This window comes from Sciurus vulgaris, assembly GCF_902686455.1.
Source record: "Sciurus vulgaris genome assembly, chromosome: 6".
Classification (NCBI taxonomy): Eukaryota; Metazoa; Chordata; class Mammalia; order Rodentia; family Sciuridae; genus Sciurus; species Sciurus vulgaris.
Window position 1 is genome coordinate 118860963 of NC_136466.1, and position 25750 is coordinate 118886712.

The window sequence follows — 25750 nt, forward strand, 5'->3', positions numbered from 1 at the left end:
CATTCCGAGCTCCAGTAGATGAATCTGTGTCAGGCTGGCAGGAGGAGGAAGGAATGAAGGAGGAATAGCCTCTTCCTTTCTTTAAAAAAGACTGTCTGGCTAGGCATCTTGGCACATTCCTGTAATCCTAGTAACTCAAGAGGGTGAGGCAGGAGAATCACAGATTTGAAGCCAGCCTCAGCAATTTAGAGAGGCCCTAACCAACTTAGGAAGACCCTGTCTCAAAAGTTAAAAGCACTGGGGATGTTGCTCAGTGGTTAAGCCCCCAGGGTTCAATTTGTGGTGCCAAAAAACGACGGCCAGACATACTTCTCTTCATCTCATGAGCCAGATTTGGTAAATGTAGCCATATTCAACTACAAAGGAAAGTAGCAAACATCTTTCAGCTAGTCATGAGTCCAGGAGCACAAAGGAGTTCTTATTATCAAGTAAGAAGGGAAGATTAGAGGAGGAACTAGGCCACCTTGTTTCATCTACATACCTCACAGTTTCCCAACTCCCTCTCCTCTATCAATGTGATAAATACGTGGACACCATCCTAAGTCAAGTCAATAAGATCTCCTGGTTTCGTGTTTGTATTTGGGATGCAGAAATCAAGTTGGTCTTTCTTCTGAAGAGTTGATCTGCAAGAGGGACCAGACTACAGCCTTAAAGAAGAAAAGACATTTGCAGAAAATAATGAAACAAAGAACAGAGGAAAGAAGAGAATCTGAAGCTGAAAAAGAGAAAACATAACTTTCTGATAATTGGTTTTTTCATGAGAACCATATAAATTCTTTTATCTGGATTTTGTATAATTCCCCAATCCCTTTATATAGAAATTCCTTTACATGAACTAATTTGAATGTTTCTGATCCCCGCAATCAAAAGATCTAAGATATTTAATAAGAAAGTTAAGATTTAATGTGCTGTGCACATAAAGTATTTTTGCAGCAACTATGAAAGTTGTGGAAAATGTCCATTGTGTTCTTCCAGATCCCTGGTGTAAAGGCTAGTAAGACAGAATTTCTTTTAGAATTTCATACTTTCTAAAAGTCTGAAATAACTGGAAATTGAATTTCTTCTTTTTAAAATTCTGGTAGTGGCAATTATATCATCTTCATTATATCCTTTTATGCCGGAAGAGGACAAATAAGATGTCGGAAGATATGATTAAATTTATTATATAGTCACAAGTATCTAAAGAAACTTTTGGATATGAACAGGAAAAGAAGAACTCCAACTATCCCTATTTGCTGATGACATGATTATATATTTAGAGGAACTCGGAAATTCCACCAGAAAACTTTTATAACTCATGAGTGAATTCAGCAAAGTAGCAGAATATAACATCAATGCTCATAAATCTAATGCATTTTTACTCATAAGTGATGAATCCTCAGAAAGAGAAGTTAGGAAAACCAGCCCATTCACAATAGCTTTGAAAAAAATAAAATACTTGGGAATTAATCTAACAAAAGAGGTGAAAGACCTCTACAACGAGAACTACAGAACACTAAAGAAAGAAATTAAGGAAAACCTTAGAAGATGGAAAGATCTCCCATGTTCTTGGATAGGCAGAATTAATATTGTCAAAATGGACATACTACCAAAAGTGCTATACAGATTTAATGCAATTCCAATAAAAATCCCAATGACATACCTCACAGAAATAGAGCAAGCAATCATGAAATTCATCTGGAAAAATAAGAAACCCAGAATAGCTAAAGCAATCCTTAGCAGGAGGAGTGAAGCAAGGGGTATAGCAATACCAGACCTTTAACTATACTACAAACCAATAGTAACAAAAACAGCACGGTATTGGCACCAAAATAGACAGGTAGATCAATGGTACAGAATAGAGGACATGGACACAAACCCTAATAAATACAGTTTGCTCATACTAGACAAAGGTGCCAAAAATATGCAATGGAGAAAAGATAGCCTCTTCAACAAATGGTGCTGGGAAAACTGGAAATCCATATGCAACAGAATGAAATTAAACCCATATCTCTCACCCTGCTCAAAAATCAACTCAAAATGGATCAAGGACCTTGGAATTGAACCAGAGACCCTGCATCTTATAGAAGAAAAAGTAGGTCCAAATCTTCACCTTGTTGGCTTAGGATCAGACTTCCTTAACAGGGCTCCCAGAGCACAAGAAATAAAAGCAAGAATCAATAACTGGGATAGATTCAAACTAAATAGCTTTCTCTCAGCAAAGGAAACTATCAGCAATGCGAAGAGAGAGCCTACAGAGTGGGAAAAAATCTTTGCCACTCATACTTCAGATAGAGCACTAATTTCCAGAATATATAAAGAACTCAAAAAACTCTACAAGAATACAAATAATCCAATCAACAAGTGGGCTAAGGAAATGAACAGACACTTCACAGAAGATCTATAAGCAATCAACAGATATATGAAAACATGTTCAACATCTCTAGTAATAAGAGAAATGCAAATCAAAACTACCCTAAGATTCCATCTCGCCCCAATTAGAATGGCGATTATCAAGAATACAAGCAACAATAGGTGTTGGAGAGGATGTGGGGAAAAAGGTACACTCGCACATTGCTGGTGGGGTTGCAAATTAGTGCAGCCACTCTGGAAAGCAGGGTGGAGACTCCAGTGTGGAGAAAGCTTGGAATGGAACCACCATTTGACCCAGCTATCCCACTCCTTGGACTATACCCAAAGGACTTAAAATCAGTATACTACAGTGATGCAGCCACATCAGTGTTCATAATTGCTCAATTGACAATAGCTAGATTGTGGAACCAACCTAGATGCCCCTCAATTTATGAATAGATAAAGAAGCTGTGGTATATATATACAATGGAATATTACTCAGCCATAAAGAACAATAAAATTATGGCATTTGCAGGCAAATGGATGATAAGCAGATGATGATACATAATGCAGGGTGGGAGGGAGGCAAGAATGGAGGAAGGAGGGACTGTATAGAGGGAAAAGAGGGGTGGGAGGAGTTGGGGAGAAGAAAAAAAAATAACAGAATGAATCAAACACCATTACCCTATGTAAATGTATGATTACACAAATGGTATGCCTCTACTTCATGTACAAACAGAGAAACAAGCTGTATCTCATTTGTTTACAATAAAAATTTTTTTTAAAAAAAGAAACTTTTGGTTAATGCATAGCAGATTGCACTACTGTTCCCAACCATTCACTGCTACTCCATGTTATAGGTTTAAACTTCACCCTACTGATAACCATATTACTTGGTCTGGCCAATGAAATGATGAAGTGATGTATGCCACTTCTAAGTAGAATCTTTAAGAGCTAGCATATGACTCCATTATCACTCTTTGCCCTCTGCCATGAGTAGCCCATCTCAGAAAGTTGCTGCTTCTTCATCCTGAGCCCTAGAATGAAGATGTGGAGCAGATTCATAACTTCCCACCAGTATGCAGACAGAGCAAGGGAAAAAAAAAAAAAGTTGTCTTAACCCACTGAGATTTGGGGATTTTTGTTACCAAAGCACAATAATAATAATAATAATAATAATAACCTAAGAACTAATAAAGAAAGCAACTGACTCAGAAGCAATTCAGGATGTATGTTTATGTGCAGGGATATTGAGGTTGATCAGGAAGGACTACAAGAATGAAAATGTCTAAGGGGAGTACTGGAACCTCCAGTGTTCCTATCTGAGTGCTGTCACCACTACTTAGTCATTCATTTAAGCCAGTAGCCTAGGAGTCACTTAGAATATCTTTTTCTTTCAGGTCTCCTACATTCAATCTGTCACCAAGTTTTAATAATTCTACTTGCTTAGTATCTCTCAAATTCATCCCCACAGATAGTTATATCATTATTACTTTTCTCTGGACTAATGTGATAATCCACTAGTTTCTCTTTCTGTTTTACCCTCGTATTTCCTCCAATCCATCCCTTATGCTTATCTAGAGTAATATATCTAAAATGATATCACACCTTTGCTAGAAATGTTCAAGGTAAATCTCTTTAGCTGGACACACATGATTTGGTTCTGACCAACCCCTCTCTAGGTTTTATAGAGCTATCAGACCACTACAGGCTCAAGTACTGCTTTGCTACTTTCTAATCACAGGACATAAGGCAAGCCATTTCACATTTTAAAATCCAGTTTTCTTTATTTGTAAAACAAGTATAATGAAACAAACTATACCTATAGCTTTGTTGTGGGGTTCAAATTGGAGAACAAAAATGATCTGGCAAAAGTGCCTGGTCCTTTTGTAGATGAAGAATAACTATTTGTGGAATAACAGAATAACTCCTTGGCTAGAGCACTTAAGAACACTTCACAGCCCTTATTTATTTATTCACTGTCTTCCTTGACTAGACACCAAACAATATGAAAAGAGACTGAGATTTACTAAATCTTGGAACCTAGTACAGTGCCTAGCCCAAAAGAGAGTGTCAGTGAATATGCATAATCAAAGTGATATCTGAAGGGTGGCAAGAAAAGAGAAAAGGTCCCTTGGGTCCTTGTGTAATTTCATACATTTTAAATTTTGTGCAAAACAAAGAATTTTGCACCTTGGGTGACCCCTCTCTTTCTTATCTTACCCAACTATATTTGCTGATTTAATTTACAGGTGAATTCACAATGTACAGCCTAGAAAGGCAATAATACCATGAGTTTTTCAAATTTCTTCCAAGTGAATACATTTGTTCCAATGAACAAAACACTTCATCAAATGATAAATAACTTAATGTTTTTCTGTACATAATCTCAGTATACTTCAAGTGTATAATTTTATTCCCTATAAACAACTGATGCTATGAGATCAAAAGATCATAACTCTCAAGGGTAATATAAATCAATACATTCTAATGAGATGCCAACACCTCTCGTCCATTTTGACATGAGAATCTTCCTCTATGTGTTCATTTCACTGCTTCCTGTCTGCCATACAAAATCTAATTGTAAAAATAGCAGGGTCATCATATTTCTAGACCAGGTAACTGAAGTTCAAGGACTTTTTGGTCTTATTTTGAAGGTAATTCCTTGGATATGGATTAACTGGTTCTCAATGAACTGACTTGGCATTTTAAAAGTGGTATTTTATTTCAAAAAGCCCAAGAAACAGTTTTTTTGAGAATATACAAAAATTCTTGCTATAAAAATCCAAACAGAAGAAAAAGGGAAGCTTGCCAGAAACACCCAACTATGACATGGTTTATATTATAATTGATATATTTCAAAATTCTTACCATAACAGGTAAAGACAATAAACCAAAACATCTAATCTACATGGGAAGATTATCCAACATTAATTAAAAGAATCAAACTCAATGCTAAAGTGTTATTCATTTTAAATACTGGCTCTAAGATATGATTTATCTCACCAGCATAAGGGTGTACATAATGAAATCATTGACATTTGACTGTTTTTGTCCTACAAAATAATAATTTTATCTTCAGCTCTTTTTTAACCTGAAATTTTGGTCTTTCTAGAAATATATATTACTTACTCATATCCCTAATACCTTGCATGTGTGTTTAGTAGAGCACTTGTCATACTGAATTGCAATTAACTGCTTACAATTCCTACTCTTACATTACTGTCTTATGTTTTGTGCTTCTATAACAGATATCTGAAGCTGGGCAACTTATAAAGAACAAGAATTTATTCCTTATAGTTCTGGAGACTGGGAAGTCCAAGGTCAAGGGGCCCACAACTAGTAAGGGCCTTCTTGCTGAATCATCCCATAATGGAAGGAAGAAGGGCAAGAAAATATACATGTGCATAAGTACAGGAGAAAGAGGGTTGGGGAGGGGGCCATATTCTTCCTTTTATCAGGAACCCACTTCCAAGATAACTAACCCACTTCCATAATAATCACATTAACCCAATCACTTCTTAAAGGTCCCACCTCTCAACACTGTTGATTGAGAACTGAGTTTCCCACACATGAACTTTGGGGCACAATTTTAAACCACAGCAACTATGTTATGAACATTTGCAGACAGAAACCATTTTTCCTATATTTCATTTTCCTGGAACCTAGCATATAATAGTTCTTGCACACTTGGCAACAAGAGTAACATATATTTAAGAACAGAATGGTTAGGAGAAAACATATTTTTTAAAAAATCAAGTCCTAGTAAAAGCATGCAAACTTTATTAAAACCAAGACTGGTCCAAAGTTTAGCATTTGCTGTTAAATCCAAACATTTCCTCAAAATACACTATTACACCCTACCAAACAATAATTACAAATTTTATTTTTTTATAGACCAATTACCCTGTGTATAGATCTTGCATTTCTAGTTCTCTTCTTTTTAACTGTTCACTTCAGTCTGATATCTTGGGGAAAAGAGATAAAAGGAAACAGAAACACTCTTACCTGGTTAATTTTATTCCTTCCTGTAAATATTGTGATGAGATAAAGAAGGGTCATCCTAAAGATGATGGTTTAAATTGATTTGTTAGAATGTCTGTGGATTTCACTATTTGTTATATACTTTCTAAGTTTATACTATGATTTAAAAATACTACTTTTATTTAAAGTAAATACCATCTTTTTGAATATCAGGCAAACCATGTTTTTATACTAAGAATAATTCTATACGTCCTGTCTGACCATAAAATAAACAAACCAAAACACAAAGTATATTAAGACTCAAAAATTCTGAGGGAAAGCTTATCAATTATTATGAGAGGTCTAGAAATCCTGATGAGAAAAATAATTCAAAGTGCAGTAAGAAATCCTAGCCACACATTACAAATCCAACAAAGACATATAGAGAGACCAAAAGTAGTAGCAGCTCATATAAGTGTTCATACAAGCCTCAGAAGGTTTAACTATATTATTTACTGTATTATCCCTGGTCCATAATTTAAAGTGTAATCAATTTGAAAGATCTTTAATCGTAACTTTAATATTCATATCTAAACTCTTGTTACAGTCATTAAAGTAGGATACTTCATATTTAGTCAACCCAACACAGTTCATGAGTAAAATACAAATTTTACCAAGTAAGAGAGTTGTTTCATAAAAAAAGAACAGTGCTGCAGTCAAATATGTCAGGTAAATAGAACATCACTGATAAAATCAGAACCTGTTCAAACACCAAGACTGAACCTTAAAAGATTACTACCAAATCTGTAATGATTGTAATTTGAGGGAATGTGTCAAGATTTCCTTGATTTATATTTTAATTTGATGAAAATAAAGTTAGAAAAAGATCACAATAAAATTACAGATGATAGATATGCAATAAAAGATAGCCTTTACTTGATTGTAATTATCACAACAAACAATTGACTTCTGACTATCTGATCTGCTTGTTACATCTGATGTTACTGTCTAGTCGTTTATTATGAATCAATACACAAATGCTGAAAACAAGTAGGGCATAAGACTCAATTTGGTTTATGTGATTAATTTGCAGCTGCTGAGCTCCACCTACAGGCAAAAAAAGGATTTTTTACAATAAGCTTTAAAATAGGACCTTGTGAAAAACAAGCTGCAACTGTCTTAAAAGTTTAACCAAATTTGGGTATACATTAGAATAAGCTAAAGTGTTTTTAAGTTTTCCTTTTAGCTCTAAATCAAGCTAAAGGAGCTTATTACATCAGGCAAAGAATAGACAAATCAACAAATCCCTTGTGAAATACAAGTAAGTTACTTATAGAAACCAGAGGAAAAAATGATTTGTCAACAAAGGATTTACCCAGGATTTATTCACTTACATAAATATTTGGGTATCTGTAAGATTTGACCATGAAGATAGAAACAAAAATGGAAGTATACTTCAAAGTATAAGGATATACAAAGAAGGAAAAAAGAGTAACTTAATATCACACTCACTACCACACAAGTGTGACATGGGTGAAATAGGTACACCTTCAAGAGTTAGAGAATATAGTACCAAGTTGTTGACCTTGGAGCTAATATAATATAAAACTGAGTTGCAGTCAAGTTGCAGTGGGAAAAATAGTTAGTACTCAAGTTACTAGAGTGCGGTAGTTCATGCCCACAATCCCAGGAACTTGGGAGGTTGAGGCAGGAGGATCACAAGTTTGAAGCCAGTGTGGACAACTTAGTGCGATCATATCTCAACATAAAAAATTTAAAATGGCTGGGGATTGTAGCTCAGTGATAGAGCATTCCTGGATTCCCCCTATGCTCTCCAACTTAGGATTCTACAAAACTGCTTCTCAAACATTAATGTACTGTACATACAAACCACTTGGAGATCTTGTTAAAGGGCAGATTCTGATTCAAAGGGTTGGGGCGGAGTCTGAGACTAAGTTCCTATATGGTACTAATGCTCCTGGATCACATATCATAATTTAAATAGCAAAGTTCTTGAGAGAGATGAATTTCAAGAGAGAAATGATAATTTCCATAGCAGAGAGACCAAGGAAAACAAAAATTAGAAAATCACCATTAGATCTGCCCTGAGATGGTCGTAGTGAGAGTAGTTTCAGTCAAGTGATGGAGGAAAAGTCAGATGATATGGACTTGGAAACACATGGAAAGTAAGGAGGTGGAACAAGAAATAAAATCAAATGGTTTTCTTCCTACTCTTGAATGCTGGGAGAGGCTTAAGTGGATTCATAAGCTGAGGAGAAGATCCAGTTGAAGGGAGAAAACTAAAGGCAACGGATAGAATAGTCCCTTGTGGATGGGGAGAGGGATTCTTTCATTTAAAGCAGAGGAGAAGGAGGTGTGAATTGGTCTAAAAAGGTAAGAGGAAAAGAGAAAGAATAAGAGTTGAAGAAGTTTCCTCTTAGAAAACAGGAAGCTAGGTGATGTGCTGAGTGAGTTGGAGGTTTGAAGTAAACATTGCGGGACACGAGAGAAGCACTGGTGGCACAGCTGAGGCTGGAAACTAAAACTCCATGTACTTGTATGTGTTGTGTGATTCTGTTGATCAACATCCACAGTCAAGATGTAGGCATAAAGAAATGGGTTGAACAAGAAAGAAAGAGAAGTTGATATATTAAAAAAACAAACAAAAACAAAACAAAACAAAAAAAAAAAAAAACAGAGGAGTCTAGGAACTAGAAATCCTAGAGAAATCAGAATAGGTGTAAGGGTACCTATTCCACGTGGACTAGGCAGGGAAAGGGGAAAGTTTTTTGGATTTTCCCTTGAAACCCCTAAGTACTTTACAAAGACTTGACTAGAGACATTGAGAATTCACTACTAAGGGAAGATTCTATATAAATTTGTTGAAAACCATTCCCCAGCTTTGATATTACATACTCAGTAAACCTGCTTGTAGGTTTTAACATCCAAAGTGATAAACAACTTTAACGGATTCCAGATGTTTTCTTACCAATAGAAGCAATACCATAAATTTTTAGTAAAAGTATACTTTGAAGAGCTCCTTGCCTAAAGGGCTGGTAGGCTAGTCTGGTTTCTGATCCCACTGCTCAAATAAGAAAATGACCAAAGGATAAGAGAGTAAGTATTTCAAATACATCTAGACAAAAAGTTTGTATTCATCCAGAACACTGATTTGAATAGATGATTTCACGCTGATATCTTTTTCTGACTATACCCAAATGTAACTAAAACAAAGCAGTGAACTTCCTTTAGATATAATTATTCTATTACCACATTAGACTTTTTTAAGACTTGGGAGTTTCTTGTTTTTTTGCTGCTGTTTTTTAACCATAAAAATTAACTTCAGAAACTTAAGCAATAATACTGAAGCTGGTATAACTAACCAGAAGTACTAATGATTTTCAAAATTCTGAACTTAAAGATATGTGGTCATGAGATAATCATAGAAATTTCTAGACTAGAGATAAAAATTGTATTTTCTCTTTGAAAATCTGCACTTTCTCCTCTTGTGTGACCTCTTTCATTTTTCTTTTGTTTCTCTTTGAAGGTAGAAGAGCTAGGATGAAGGATGGAGAAAAAAGAATTTGAGAATTGAAATTATGGGTAAAGAGAGAAACAGTTTTAAATAAATGTTTGCACTATATTTTATAGGCTCATTTTGCCAGCAACTTTATCTAAAAGATAAAATCCAGAGAGCTGTGGTTGTGGCTTGGTGGTAGAGTACAGTACTTGCCTAGCACATATGAAGCACTGGGTTCAATCCTCAGCACCACATAAAAAAATAAACAAATAATATAAGGGTATTATGTTCATCTATGACTAAAAATATATTTTTAAAAAGATAAAATCCAAAAATGCCCATAATGTTCATATATTTATCTAAATTTTTTAAGTAATTGTGAGAGATTTGATTTTCTTATCTTATTTACTTTTCTTTGTAGATCTAGAAAGCATTTGAATATAGCTTCTTCCCCTACAATGAGTATACAAAATACTCATGCAGTTAATGTTATCTGATTTTAATTGTGCAAATTATTCTCACTTATAAAAAAGGGAAAATGTGGATATTACCTAGGACATTCCTATGTAGAGAATTATCATAAAAACTAAGCTTCAGATGATGAGATTGAGAATATCTCTTATTATGTAAAACCATGTTCATGCAAAGCATTCAATAGAATAACCAGTTCCCTAGTTCAACTCACCACCATCTCTCATGTGGATTTACTGAAGAATCCTCCAAACTTGCCTCCTCCAATCTCCCCTCAATTGACCAAATGTTTGTGCACTCCAAAATTTATATGTGTAAGTTCTAAACCCTATTCTGAGGCCATGTGCAGGTGGGGTCTTGGGAGCTAATTAATTTTACACCTCATGATGAGATCAGTGTCCTTATGAGAAGAGGAAGAGACACAGAGCTCTCTTTCTCTGCCATGTGAAGTCACAAGAAAGTATAAATAAGGTCCTTGGCAAGAAGCAAACTGGTTCGCACTTTGATTTTGATCTTCAGTGTCCAGAACTGACAGTAAGTGTCTGTTGTTTAAGACACTGTCTATAGTATCTTATCAGTTTCTCAAGTAACCCAAAACATCCTTCCATTAGTCCATTCTCCCCATTAAATACAATTGCAATACATGATTCACCTGTAAAAACTCTTAAATGGCCCCCACTAGTCTCCCAATCAAGGTCATATTTCTACATCTAGTTATCAATCCCATGTTTGCTCATCGGGCCCAAATAATAAGAGGATCTTAGAAGAATAATCCTTTGTTTTAAGGATGAACATATTTTGCAAAATATAACTCTTAGTTATTTGTTACTAAGCAACCAATTTTTAAAAGACATTTATGAAAGTTACATGTAAAATACTTTTTATGTAGTTCTTACAGAAAGTTCAGTTTTGCCACACTATAATGTACATTAATTACTGGTTATGTAAGTATTTTAAGTTACACTAAAGCCAATAAGACACAAAGGCCTAAGGAGCATTTAAATATAAAATAAATAAGTATTTGGTTCATCTATTTGAAGTTTAAAGTTTTTTGTTATATTATAAACCAAGTCTTTAAAATTCATAAGTCTTAAGACAGAAAACATACTGCCTTGAGTGGGAGGGAAAAAAATTACACATTCTTGATTATACTGATGATTTGACTAAAAGTTACAGAGCTAATGGGAGCTAACTTCATGTACGTAGAAGCATGTATCTGATTACTAATATCTTCCTTCAGTATTGGTCCAAAGTTAATCTATATTAAATTGTTCAACAGTGATTACCCAACTGTCAGGTGAATGCTGCTGAGAAAAAAAAAAATAATTAAGTTGCATTTCTGAATTTGAAAAGTTCTACATTCAGGGAAAGTTTCTAAGAATCACTTTTGTTTCTGATTACAAACAGAGGAAAAAAAACTGAAGGACCTATGCAATGAAAATACTTTTTCCCTTCTACATGAAAAACATAATAGAAAAAGGTGTTATTTATATGTAGTTACATTATCTTACCCCAAATGTACACCATCTGAAGAAAACAAATACCATTACTTTTATAAAGCAAAATTTAAAATGTATACCATAAAGTTGTAATCATAGAATCACAAAGGGAAGGAATTTTTCAGTTGAGCTGAATTTCAGAAGAATAAAACATTGAGTCAAAAAATCCAACAAAATTTTACCACCCCACAGTGAACTCTTCATCATTTACTGAAATTTCTTTTATGATACCACTGAGATTAGGAGGGGTATGTGGTATTTGGTAAATCAGACCTGAAAAGACACTTAAGAATATTTTCAGGCCCACACACTTTCTTCTACTGGTTTTGATGAATTTTAGTCACCTAAATTATTTGAGGATGTCTCTTCTTTCTATGAAAGTGATTCAACTGTTCTCAATAGTATTATACAAACATAGCTTCCCACATCTAGCTAATATATTGTTTTCCCTACATATAAAAGTACATACAGCCTTTTCCCAAAGGGATCAGAGAAAAATGAAGTAGAACTTAATTCATGGGACTACTGCTGCACAGAGTTCCTTTAAGCCTAGTCTTTTTTCTTTGAGGCCCCTAAATGGGACAATTTGCACAATTGTTACATTTATCAAACATTATGATACGGCAACTTGAAAAAAAAAAGGTTATTAAAGGACTCAGTCTTAGTCAAATCTAAAAAGACAAAAACCCAAAACTCTGATAGCCAGAAGCACAACAGTTGACTCACCTGCGGCTGACTGATTTTTTCTCCACTTCTCCCTCTCCGGTTAATTTCACATTTGCATTTGTGTCCTTTTTTAACTTTTTTGCAATTCTTTCTCTCACCAGGTTTTTTTCATCACCATCCATATATTCATCATGCTCTGCACCTTCATCTTCTCCATCCTGCAGAAATTGAAACTGAGTATTTGTCAGTCATTCAATTTCCCCTTCTCTTCCAGGAATCTATCTTAGACTCTATTGCATTCTAGGCCAACTTTGTGTTTTGTTTTATTTTGTTTTGTTTTGAACTAGTTAAGACCTTGAATAATCTGCTCCAGGTGGGAAGATCCCTAGAGTCTGCTCTAGGCCAACAACATAACCCCAGAAAGGGTTATTTGCTCAATTCTTACCTATCTCCTCCGTGTGGCAGAAACTACCCAATCTATATCATCAGGGATATTGTGCCTATCTAAATTCCTATTCTTCTCCCAGTAGGAAAGTAGTTCTGGAGACAGTTGGCCAGCACACTGACCTCAACCAGGGATTAATTTAAGTAAAGGAGGTGTAATGAAGAAGCTGAGATTTATTCCTATAATTTAAGTCATAGAAATTAATTCTCTCCTGAAAACCCTGCAATGAATTCCCAACTCACTCAAGGCTCTCCACCCTCTACCTGACATAATGTTCTATAACTGCAGGCCAGCAACACCAGTTAACTTTGGAGTTGTTCTCTCCAGCCTGCAACACTTATTCTAGGTAACTGTATTTTTTGCCCTGTTCTCTCCTTCAGCTCTTTGCTCAAATACAACTCTATGAGGCTTTTCTTGATCACTCCATTAAAATGGTAGAACCCTCCCACTTCCAATATTTTTTTTTTTTCTTTTTTTGGTACTAGGGATTGAACTCAGGGGCACTTGACCACTGAGCCACATCCCCAGTCCTATTTTTTATATTTTATTTAGAGACAGGGCCTCACTGAGTTGCTTACCACCTCACTTTTGCTGAGGCTGGCTTTGAACTCTTGATCCTCCTGCCTCAGCCTCCTGAGCTGCTGGGATTATAGGTGTGCACCATGGCACGTGGTCCAGTATTCTTTATTACCCTTCTGGCTAATTTTCCAAAGCACTTATTATTTATGTGTTTATTGTTTCTTGCCCAATTAAGGAAAACAATCTATGAGGGCTAAAATTCTGGCCTGTTTTACTTACTGCTATATCTTTGATTTCTAGAATAGCTCTCAGCATTAATAGAGGTTGTAGTGAAGAAAAGGAAAAGGGGAGAGAAAGAGAAGGAAGAAACTACATCAAGTAGATCATTATCCTTTTGTGATTCTTTGATCTGATGAGTCATGGTGAGGCAGGATTCTTAACTTGAGGCTCTTGAATTCTTACATCAGTGGTCTTCAAAATATGGTTCTCAAATTACTTACATGGCTATTTGTGTGTGTGTGGAGGCGGGGGTAAAATCCCAGCCATCACTGCATTCTTTTTGAACCAAAATCTCTGGGTATAGAAACTATGAATGTTTTCAGCAAGATGTTTAAATAATTCTTAAGCACTATAAGCTGATAACCACTGACATATCTGTGCTTTGCATGGGCCTCAGATCTAAAACACATACCCTGTGAAGACACACAATTTTGTTTGTGAATACAGTATATTTTCTGGGAAAGGATCCACAGATTGAGTCATTTCAAAGAAGCACATAATAATTTAGAGATATTCAGAGAATCCTCTCTTTTGACTGTAGTAATAAAAAAATCAGTATTCATAAATGGAAAGTTATGCACTTCCCATTGAATTATATACAATGTACAGATTAATGGGTTTTTACCTGAAGTGGCAATGGCCAATTAGAAAAACTATCTCATGTACATTCCTTTTGTTTTATTAATTTTGTTAGCCAGTATACCCACTAAAGATCATGAGAATCTTGTATGAGAATCTTCTGAAATGTCTGTATAAAAGGAATACTGCTACAAATGACTAATAGAAGCATTTCCCATATGTCATGTAGGATCCACCTTCCAATTTAAACATAATAAAACAAAATTACAACATCTCATTCATATAACATCACTGAGAAAGAGAAAAAGCAGGATAGAAATTCAATATATGATTCAAATTTGGTAAGAAAACAACACATGTATATTTGGAAGAAAATATCTTAATATCAAAATATGATGATTTTTATTTTTCAAAAATCTTCAATGTCTTACATGCACAATTATAAAAGTAATATATATTGCTTTTTTTAGTGCTTGGGGTAACCCCGAACTTTGTACAAGCTAGAAAAACACTCTGCCACTTAGTTACATCCCTAGTTCTATATTATCTTTTAAAGAAAAAAAATTAAGTTTTTGTAAAATGTGAACTTTCTATGAATTGTTTAAGCTATATTTGTACTAAAAGTAATACTCACATCATCTAAATCTCCTGTTGCATCACCTTTTTCACTACAAAAAATAAGTAAAACAAGTTTTAGCTTCAAAGTGAAACTAGTAAAATTATTTAAAAATCCAAAAACTTAGACTAGTTTGCTGGGATTAATGTTCCAAAAGTTTATTTTCAACATAGGAATGTCAGAATGGCATTCTAGAGCAACTGATTTTTAATAAAAACAATAACAGGTATGCTAAATTAGCAGATAAACAATTCACTGGAATTTTTTTGTTTGTTTTTAAGGCAAAAAGCCACCACAGGCTTTGTTTAATGAACAACTATCTGTAGAAAATAATTTTTTCTATTGACTTGCAATATTCTGGCTAAAGAAACCAAATCATTCAAATAAAAGGATATTAAGAAAAGAATGTTTTGAAATAGGACTTTTGAAAATGAGTTAAACTCAATACAGTACTATTTTAGTCTCCTGTTGAGACACTGGCCCAATAACCACGTGCAATTTTATCTAACAGTAAGAATCTCTTTGCAAAGAGAATCAAGAAAGTAAGACATTTCCTGTTAATCTTAAAAGGATGTGAAAATTTACACTCAGTGGTTTGGCCCAAAATGTGGTGACTTCTTCTTTTTTTTTTATTGTAAACAAATGGGATACATGTTGTTTCTCTGTGTGTACATGGCATAAAGGCATACCATTTGTGTAATCATAAATTTACATAGGGTAATGTTGTTTGATTCATTCTGTTATTTTCCCTTCCCCCCACCCCTCCAACCCCTCTTTTCCCTCTATACAGTCCTTCCTTCCTCCATTCTTGCCCCCCTCCCTAACCCTAACTCTAACCCTAACACTAACCCCTCCCCCGCATTATATGTCATCATCCACTTATTAGCGATATCATTCGTCCTTTGGTTTTTTGAGACTGGCTTATCTCACTTAGCATGATATTCTCCAATTTCATCCATTTGCCTGCAAATGCCACAATTTTATCATTCTTTATGGCTGAGTAATATTCCATTGTATATATATACCACAGTTTCTTTATCCACTCATCAATTGAAGGGCATCTAGGTTGGTTCCACAATCTGGCTATGGTGAATTGAGCAGCTATGAACATTGATGTGGCTGTATCTCTGTAGTATGCTGATTTTAAGTCCTTTGGGTATAGGCCAAGGAGTGGGATAGCTGGGTCAAATGGTGGTTCCATTCCAAGTTTTCTAAGGAATCTCCACACTGCTTTCCAGAGTAGCTGCACTAATTTGCAGCACCACCAGCAATGTATGATGGTACCTTTTTCCCCACATCCTCGCCAACACCTGTTGTTGCTAGTATTCTTGATAATCGCCATTCTAATTGGGGTGAGATGGAATCTTGGGGTGGTTTTGATTTGTATTTGTCTTATTACTAGAGATGTTGAACATTTTTTCATATATCTGTTGATTGCTTGTACATCTTCTTCTGTGAAGTGTCTACTCACAATAACCTTTCACTCTGATTTGTTTATCCATGACACCAAAGAAAACAAAAATGTTTCAAGGAAAATGTTAGAAACACAACTTAAACATTAAACTGTTTGAGCAAACAGTTTCTAATATTAAGATTACTCTAAGATTTAAAAGTTTGAAAATTAATTTTAAATGTAATTAATTCAACAGAGGTAGATACCAAGAAGAGTGAAAGTGACTACAGTGCTTCTCTCCATCATGCCAGAAGTCTTCTCTACCTCCATTATTAAAACATTTATTTCTGGGGGGAGGGGCTGGGTTTTTAAAAATTTGACCTATGAGATCTGAGTATTTGCTAACAAAGGAAGCAAGAAAATGCTCTGAGCCTGAAAATAAGAACTTAGGATCATACAGTACCAGACTAACCTCTCAACAGCTGGAACAGAACTGAGATGTGGGTCATTCTTAAGCAGGTCATGACTGCTTTTGCTTTTCCCCTTCATGCTCTGGAAAGGAATGTATAATATTACCATAAGTGCAGATAGAAACAGTCTTGCAAAAGGACAAATAAACAAAAAATCTAGTATTGACACAATGTTTGGCAATGATAAGTTCCTGAAAAATTCGGTATAAGCTTAAGTTTTAGAAATAAGAATCCTATCCTTCCACTGACTGAATATACTATTTTAGAAACATCTTTTCTTTTGAAAAGTGACACATCATTAAAACTGAGTCTATTGATTACCAACTTTAAGCACTAAATTCCCATGATAATTCACATACAACTAAAGTCACTAATTTATTATGACTCATATTAGAATTTAGAAGGAAGATCATAAGAGTAATTTTAAATAAACATACAATGTTATTCAAATATACTATCTATCCTGCACAGACTTACCCAAGTAAACAGAGCAGTACATCTGTGAGATACTATTTAATAAATGGAAAACAGATGCATAGACCAGCCTCTCTATGGGAACATTCATCAGGGACCAATATTTGCCAAGTACTTTATTTTCAAAATTCATGGTCTCAAAAAATTTACATTTTAGTAGAGATAACTAAGAAGAAATATCTATAAAAAGAGTTACTATAAGAAGTTACTATAGGAAGTACAACTATAAAATAACTACTACTGCTGTCACCATTCTTATTTATTTATTTATTTTGGTATTAGGGATTGATCCCAGGAGAGTTTTACTATTGAGCTACATTCTCAGTTTTTATATTTTTTTTTTAATTTTTTTTATTTTGAGACATGATCTTGCTAAGTTGTTGAGGGCCTCACTAAGTTATCAAGGATAACCTGGAATTTGTGATCCTCCTGCCTCAGACTCTGGAATTGCTAGGATAATTTGTGCCAGGCACTGTGCTATAAACAGTATTTTTATCCCTCACTTCCCCTTTCCTCAAATGAAAGTATAAGAGATAAACATTATAAGCTATGCTAAACAGATGCTTAGATTAAGTAATTTACTAAGGAAACAAAGATAGTTGGTGGAAGAGGATGTAGAATATAAATTCATTTCTATCTGGCAATAATGTATCAAAAATCCAAATGTATCCATTTTTCTTTTGCTACAGGTCCCAATGGATACAGAACACTGGCCTTGTTTCATAGCATACCTTGTGCCTTGAGGTGGGAGCTGTTCACCCCTCACCACCCCAACTAATCAAATAAAAGTGTACAGTAAGAGGTTAGAGTTGACAGAAAGAAAAGGAAAGAATAATTTCCATTTATTCTGAAGGGGAATTTTATGTTGAAAATTTCTTTACAAAATGTTAACTGCAAATTTAAAATGTTAGCTATGGAGAGGTGAAAATATTTTTTTTCTTTAAACCCTGTGCACCATTATTAATTTTGAGAATGGGCTCTTAAATATGTCAGGTTTTACTGAGGCAGATGTATACCTTCAGAAATAACTTCCATGAGAAAAATAACAGATTTTTAAATTTCTGCATTAACATGGAATTTCCCCACATTTTAAAGATCCAATCAAAACATGTTTATAGTCCAGTTTTATAAGATTAAAACAAAACGACAACAACAAAAAACTTTCTCAAAGAAGTAATCTAAATACACTATTATTTGCAGTTTTAAGAAGACAGAGAAACTGAGTTAGGTAATTAATTTCATATTTCTAATCCTGTAACCTTACACATAAAACTAAAGAGTAATAAAAAGGCAAAATGTCAAATAATTACTTGATAATATTCTTGTCCACCTATAAAAAAATGGAACAAAAGGTTCAAAAACCAGAAAGTGGTATAGTAGAAAGAACACAAAAAGATGGCAATTGCACCAAATGAATTTCAAAATCTAAAATTTCATAATTTTACAAGTTTTAGTCCATAATCTCTTGCCAGTTTTGGAAACAGAATGATTTCATCAGACCTCTGAACATTTGCCTACAAAATGGGAACAGCAGCCCTATGTGTACCATACAAGGGAATAAGATGTGCAAAAGTGTACAATGAATATAATGGGACCTAAACTAAAATAAAACCTGAATATCCTTTTGCCCAATGCTTTCTCTTGCATCTCTGGACACCACTTTATCTTCATCCATCCTAAAAAATATTCCCTTATTAATCTTCCCCACCTGACTCTCTCCTGGAGTCACAAGCATAAACATCAGCCAGTGTTGGCCTCTGACCTTCTACTCCAGTCTTGGTTCACAGATCAGAAAAGGAGGGTTATACTAATAAAAAAGCAGGGGTAAGATTATAACTCAGGTCTCTAAATTCCTGCTTCATTAATGAGCTATACTATTTCATTTATTTGTAAATGTTAGATTACAACTATTAATTTAATTGTGTTTTTTTTTTTTTTTTTAATGACAACTTTGGGGGGGGTGGAGCTTAGTGTTAAAGCACTTGCCTAGCACACGCAAACCGCAAATAAATAGGGCATGGGAGTTCCTGTTTCATTACAAGAAAGTAAATTTTAAATGTTCTCATCATAAAAAATGGTAATTGTGTAGGGTAAAGTCTATGTTAATTAGCTCAATTTAGCCATTCCACAATGTATACACATTCTAAAACATTCTGTACAGGATAAATATATATCACTTTTATTTGTCAGTTTAGAATAATTGATTACTTTTTAAATAAAAGGTTCTTGTTTAACTCAAAAGCCTACTTTAAACAGCTTGAGGTAAAAAGCACAACTCTTTTATGCTAATTTAAAATAACCTGACAACAGGAAGAAACTGTGAATCAATCTGAATAATCATTATCATTTCAAATTTTAATTAACATTTTAAATTAAATTAGCACAGGAATATAGGATCAAAAGTAATTTTTTCACACCTTCCTCTCTGCTGCATCCTAAAGGCAGAGAAAACAAATTGGGGAGGAACTGAAAAAACTAGGAGAAAATCCCAAAGAGGGTAAAAATGACTTTCTTTTTAATGTCTAATCTTTCTCAATGATCTAGTGTGAGTCTCTTATTTACGCCATTGAATAATAATAACTTTAAAGTAAGAACAAGCCCTAAACAATATTTTTAAATGTTTTAAAAGTTGCACAGAGGAAACTGGCTAAAGGGTTTAGCTACTGAGAAAAAAAATAAGTATACATAGTGAATTTAGTGTGAAGAGCTCCACAGAAAATTCAAAACTGTAATCAAATCTAAAAATGAACATCAAATGCAATGTAGGAAAAATCATATTATTATCTTGAACTTAATACTAAAGAATGAAGCAGCAGCAAAACAGAAGGAACTAAATGGAGAGAAGGAAGGAAGGAAGAAAGAAACAAACAGAAGAAGAAATGGAGGAGGGATGGAGGGAGGAAGGAAGGAAGACTGAGTATGTGGTACAGAGAACAACACTGGCCAAGAAGTTAGAAGATCTGGGCCTCAGCCTCTAACTCTGAGTGATAGTTAATTTTATGTGGCAACCTGTCTAGGCCATGGTGTCCAACTGTTTAGTTAGTACCAATCTAGATGATGCTATCAAAATACTTTTAAATGTGACTAACATTTAAATCAGTAGGTTTTGAGATTACCCTCATAATGTAAATGAAACTCATCTAATCAACTGAAGGTCTTAAGAAAAGACAGAGGATTCCCAAAGAAGAAATATTTCTGTCTCGAGGCTACAACATAGAAACCCTACCTGAGTTTCCAGTCTGTGGATTTGGACTCATTAATTATTTGTGTCTCCGGTTTGCTGGCCTACTCTCTATATTTTATATTTGACAGTTTCCACAATAACATGAACCAATTACTATAAGTTCATAAATAAATCCTCTTTCTCTCTTTCTTTCTTCTTCCTTCTCCCTCTCCTTCTTCTTTCTCTTAGTTAAAAAATAAAGGGATTTTAGACACCACTTAATCTATTTTTCCACTTCATACACAATCTTCTTGACTTAACTGCTAACTGGTCAACCTATGTCTCAACATGCAAAAGGAGCTTATTCTCTCTCTCTCTCTCTCTCTCTCACACACACACACACACACACACACACACACACACACACACAGACACCTAGTCCTTTCTTAATGGTTACTATAGGTGGAAAATTCTCTAATTGGAGAAAAAGGTTTATGTGTCATTTCCCACCATCCAACCAACCCTAGTTCTACCTTCTACAACTATAAATGAAATACAAACAAGTTCTGTTATTAAGATATACTATGTAGAGTTTAGTTCAGATATAGATTGGAAGGCAGAATAATGCCTCCAAAGATGTCTATATCCTAATCCCTGAAACCTATAAATAATACCTTACATGGCTACAGAAACTTTGCAGACATATAGATATGTCAAGGATTTTGAGATGGGGAAATTATCCTGGATTATCAGAGAGGGTCAAATATAATCATAAAGGTGAAAGAGAATCAGTTTCAGGGTGATGCAATGAGAAGACTTTACCAGTCATTGCTGGCTTTGAAGATGGAGGAAGGGGCTGTGTCAAGGAATAAAGGCAGTCTCATGAAGTTGAAAAGGTAAGGGAATGGATCCTCCCCAGAGCCTCCTAAAAGAAGGCAGCCCGGCCAACACTTTGATATTCAGTCCAGTGACACCTATTGCAGACTTCTGACCTTCAGAACTGTAATATAGTTTGTTACAAATTACTAAATTTATGGCAGTGTCACTATATAGTAATACAAAATGAATGAGGTCTCTTTTAAAACAATCAAATATAAACAACTAGAAAGATAAGTAAATTAAAGTTGCATACAACTTGGTGTGGCAGATATATCTGATAAATTAGACTGTTTAATATTCTGACAATCTCTTGTGCCAATGTCCTGGCAGCACTCTGTATCATGCCAGCACAACATTCCAACTTTGGGGGAAAGTTTAATTTCATAGGATAAAGTAAAATAGAACAAAACAATCTTATTTATTCTCAAAAGTAGTTAATAAATGTGATTAACATGATCAAAAGGCTACCAAAATAGGCTTTTCTGGATAAGAAAAAAGCTCTTCTACAACTCTAGGTTTGATGTAAAAAATCTTAACATGTCATGTAGTGAGAGATATACTGTGTATCACTGTGGGTATGGAGTAATTTGATCACTGTATTAAAATCTAGTTATTGAGATCCTTTTCTTATAGGCCTACCATTTAACTAGCCTTATGAAAATTACCTGACTAAAAGCATTTATTTGGAAAATGTTTTCTAACATACATACAGCATTCATGAATGAATTTTAAAATCAAAACAGACATTTGAATGAAACTATTATTAACGAAAAGCAATATGAAGGAAGGGATCTTACAGATAAAATTCTTCAAATATTTGAAGTCTAAGGTAACATTTTAATTTAGGTTTTACCTCTCCAAGTATATCCTGTCCCTCAAGCATTCCCTATGCAAGTGGTTTTGGGCATCCCTTTCACTGCCTTCTCTTGCTCACGATGGATCTATTGTCAGTACCTTTCTTAAATGTGTATAGAACTGAAGAAAATGCTGCAAATGTGATCTGAACAATGCAGGGAATGTTAAATTCCTTACTGCAGACAACTTAATCTTAATAATTCAACCAAGGTTTATTAAGTCATATATACTCTGATGATTTTATTGAACTAAAGTACAGAATTTACATGTACACCTATTATATTTCAACTTATTATTCAAAAAAAAAGGCACGGATTGACAACAAAGCACCCATGAGGCAGAAATATTCAATTAACTATAAATCTATCTGACTACACCATCTCCCAGATCACATTTCTTCATGTTACTCACAAGAATACCATGAAAGTCTGACAATGTGTTTTTCTGAACCCAAGATATGATTATTATGGCATCCCTCTATCATGCAATCCTATCAAAAAGGAAATGAAGTCAGTCTGGCAAGTCACTTAACCAGTGTCTCAGTTTCCTCATCTATGAAGAAAGGAAGTTGGACAAGATCCCTTTGTGCTATAATATTCTATGATTCTAAGGGGATTTTATCAGGTAGTAGAAAGATACTGAAATAAATAAGAGAGGAAAGCTAACCCATGTGGGAGAGATACTTTGTCATGAATAAACAAGTGGAGTGAAGAAGTGCCTGTAATCTCACACTGATAATCCACAAACCAGAGAGAACTCTATCTTATTTCTCCTCTCACATAAGTAATGTTTCAATTCAGACCTGACCAATTATTAACTTGTGATCAGATGGGTTCTGTAATAAAGCTTAATACTATAGTCATTGAAATAAGAAATTTGATAGGCAAATAACAATTATTTTAAGTCATTTAGAAATATTTAATTTCATGTAAGTACTGAAATTGCAAATAGTCATTAGTTATTCTAAGAGGCACTTACTCAGCTCTGACTCTAGTTATTTCACACATTTAAAGATAGAAAGGCTAAATTTTTAAAAACTATATTGATTATATTTTCTCAATTGTCAGTCTAGCCTTCCTTTTTCTTACCAAGGTTTATTTTACCAAAAAGATAAAATGTTCTTGAGGCATGCTCACAGTCTAAAAAACTGTACCTAATCAAAATAAACAAAAATACACTTCTATTTGAAATTGCTCCAAAATTTATCTCAAGCACTCTAATTTCCTTTCCTCTAAGCCTGCAAATTTCAACAATGTTTTGTTGTTCTCTTTTCTCAAGCGAAACTACCCACTTTTCCACTACATAAAGTTGACAAAACGGCTAAGTTCTGTAGGCCAGAGATTCTTCAATGTGCTAAGGCCCACTCACATAGGGAAAATGAGTTGTTGGTGGGGCATGATGTACATGTGTATACCATGCTTTCCAGGGCTCCTCAAGCTATTATCAGAGACTCTCAGAAAGGGCAGTCGTCCTACTGTGCCAAGCTTTTGGCTTGCAGAGGCTGAGCTGCTCACCAGCCCTCTGGACTGCTTAGGCATGAGGACTGCAGTGTCTGTGTCATAATTATGATCATATTAGAGATTGCTCCATGTATTTTAGCTCTCTGATAATAAAATACCAACTACAACATACAGTATATTATTCTATTTTAAGACATCTGACTGTCAAAGACATTTTTCCAGATTTTGTAATGTAGAAAAATAAAGATTATCCACATCTTCATCTCCCAATCTTAATTAGTACATATTATTTCTATATTACAAAAAAGGAAAACTGAGACTCAGAAAAACTAAGTTATTCAAGATCACAAAATATCAATGGAAAATGAAGCTTCAATATGGGTTTGTATGATCCCAAACCCAAGTTACTCCAACACATTGTCACTCATATATGACAGAGAATCTATGTCCAAAGAGCTTGTAGCCCAGGACTCTCTGCGATTAAAAAAGCAGAGAGTAAAGTGCATGATGTTGGAGGAGTATATAATGAGAACACAGTCATACACTTCTTGTATGATTAAGCAAAAAGAAAAAAAAAAAAATAGAGGTTTTTAAAAAGAAAATGTAAAGGAATACATAAAAGGCCAAGATTAGATTTGAAAAAGATGAGGAAAAACTTAAAAAGACACTTAGGAAAATCGTATTTGGGGTGTTTGAAAATAAATATGACTTTGACATGCCAGAGGTAGGATGGGACAATTGGACAATTTATGCAGTGGAAATAACATGATCACAGGCACAAAAGAAGGGGAAAGAAAGAAGACATATATGCAGAATAGCAAGCCATTCAGATCTGCTACTTCAGAGTTCCTGCATTTTCCTGTCATGCATTCCAGGAAAATCATTATAAGTCCAGCTTCCCAGGCCCCTTCCTTGGAAATTCTGATTGAGGGGATCTGCAACGGGGCCAAAGAATCTTGTTTTTTTAAAGGTAGCACAAGTGATTTTATCAGCAGGGAATTTAAGAAGTGGCAGGTAAAAGGGCCAAGTTGGTAAAGGAGAGTCATGAAAAGCAGAGTCTTGAAAATAACAGGCCAAGAAATTTGGTCTTATTTTTATAGTTGACAGAGAGCAACAGTAACATATTAAGCTTGGGAAGGCCACTCCCAGGCTTAATATAGGTACTCATAGGTAGCTATGAGTGGAAGCAATAGCAGAGCAGTGTACAGAATACTGCTGCAGTCCAGGCTGAGATCTGGAGGACCTAAACAAGAATAGTAGCAGATGAAAAGGAAAAAATGGATCTGAGACACGTCTTTGGTGAAAACTTGCTAGAACAGTGCAACTAACTGATAATACAGAGAAAAAGTAAAAATTCAGAACTGAATCTAAAGTTCTTTGGAGGATACTGATACCTGGGAACAGAAAGAATTCACAAAACAAAGAAGTATGAGACGAAAAGATACAGAAGTAAGACTTGGTCAGGGATTGGATAACTAGTGACATATTCATTTGGAGAGGTGTCCAATAGGCAGCCAGGAAAGAGAAGAATAAGCAACTATTAAAATATAGATGAATGGTGATCATTTTATAACACAGCACCCCATATTCCTGTTAAAAGAGTCAAATGAGAGAAATAACAATGATACAATACTAGGATAATGATGCTCATTTGATAATGAACTGTGGGTTATAATTTTCTTGGCAGAGAGGAAAAACTTTACTTAGTCTTTCTAAACCATTCAGTGTTTCTCAGATGGAAGAGTGAAAATAAAAAGCAAGCCAGCATTATCTTGGTGGTATTCTCTCACACTGCAAACTCAATAGCAAACACAGATTGTTTTTGGAGTATGAATTCTCAAAATAAGTCAATTTAAACATCTTTTTTTTTTTTTTTCCTACTTGGTACAATAAAAAACAGCAGAAGATAAGCTTTGAACATTTAACACACGGTGTTGGTTACAGATAGAATCAAATTAATTTTCTAATGAAATCAAAGTAATTCTGAGCAAATCTTTCTTTAGATCAGAAATTTAGTTTCAAAACAAATATTCATAAAATAATCGCTCTCTCCCACCCCTGCTTTCCAAGGCTGCTAAACCAATTATGAAAGACCCTATGGGAGTTGGGGAAGGCGGTCAGTCACTGTACTGCACAGCTGCCTTCCCCCTCAAGATTCTGTACTACCA

The 25750-nt window shown here is 34.6% G+C and overlaps 1 protein-coding gene across 2 annotated transcripts in view; it reads right to left on the reverse strand.

The window, feature by feature from the left end:
• Positions 1–25750, reverse strand: part of CWC27 (CWC27 spliceosome associated cyclophilin) — a 249148-nt gene that overhangs the window by 199960 nt on the left and 23438 nt on the right. The window contains exons 8-10 of one of the 2 annotated variants that reach the window (XM_079144877.1): positions 16754–16833; positions 14907–14940; positions 12511–12683 (exon numbers count right to left, since the gene is read on the reverse strand). In XM_079144877.1, the coding sequence (XP_079001003.1) occupies positions 12511–12683; positions 14907–14940; positions 16754–16833 (287 nt within the window). The remainder of the gene's footprint in view (positions 1–12510; positions 12684–14906; positions 14941–16753; positions 16834–25750) is intronic. The other variant, XM_079144878.1, reaches the window with a different exon arrangement.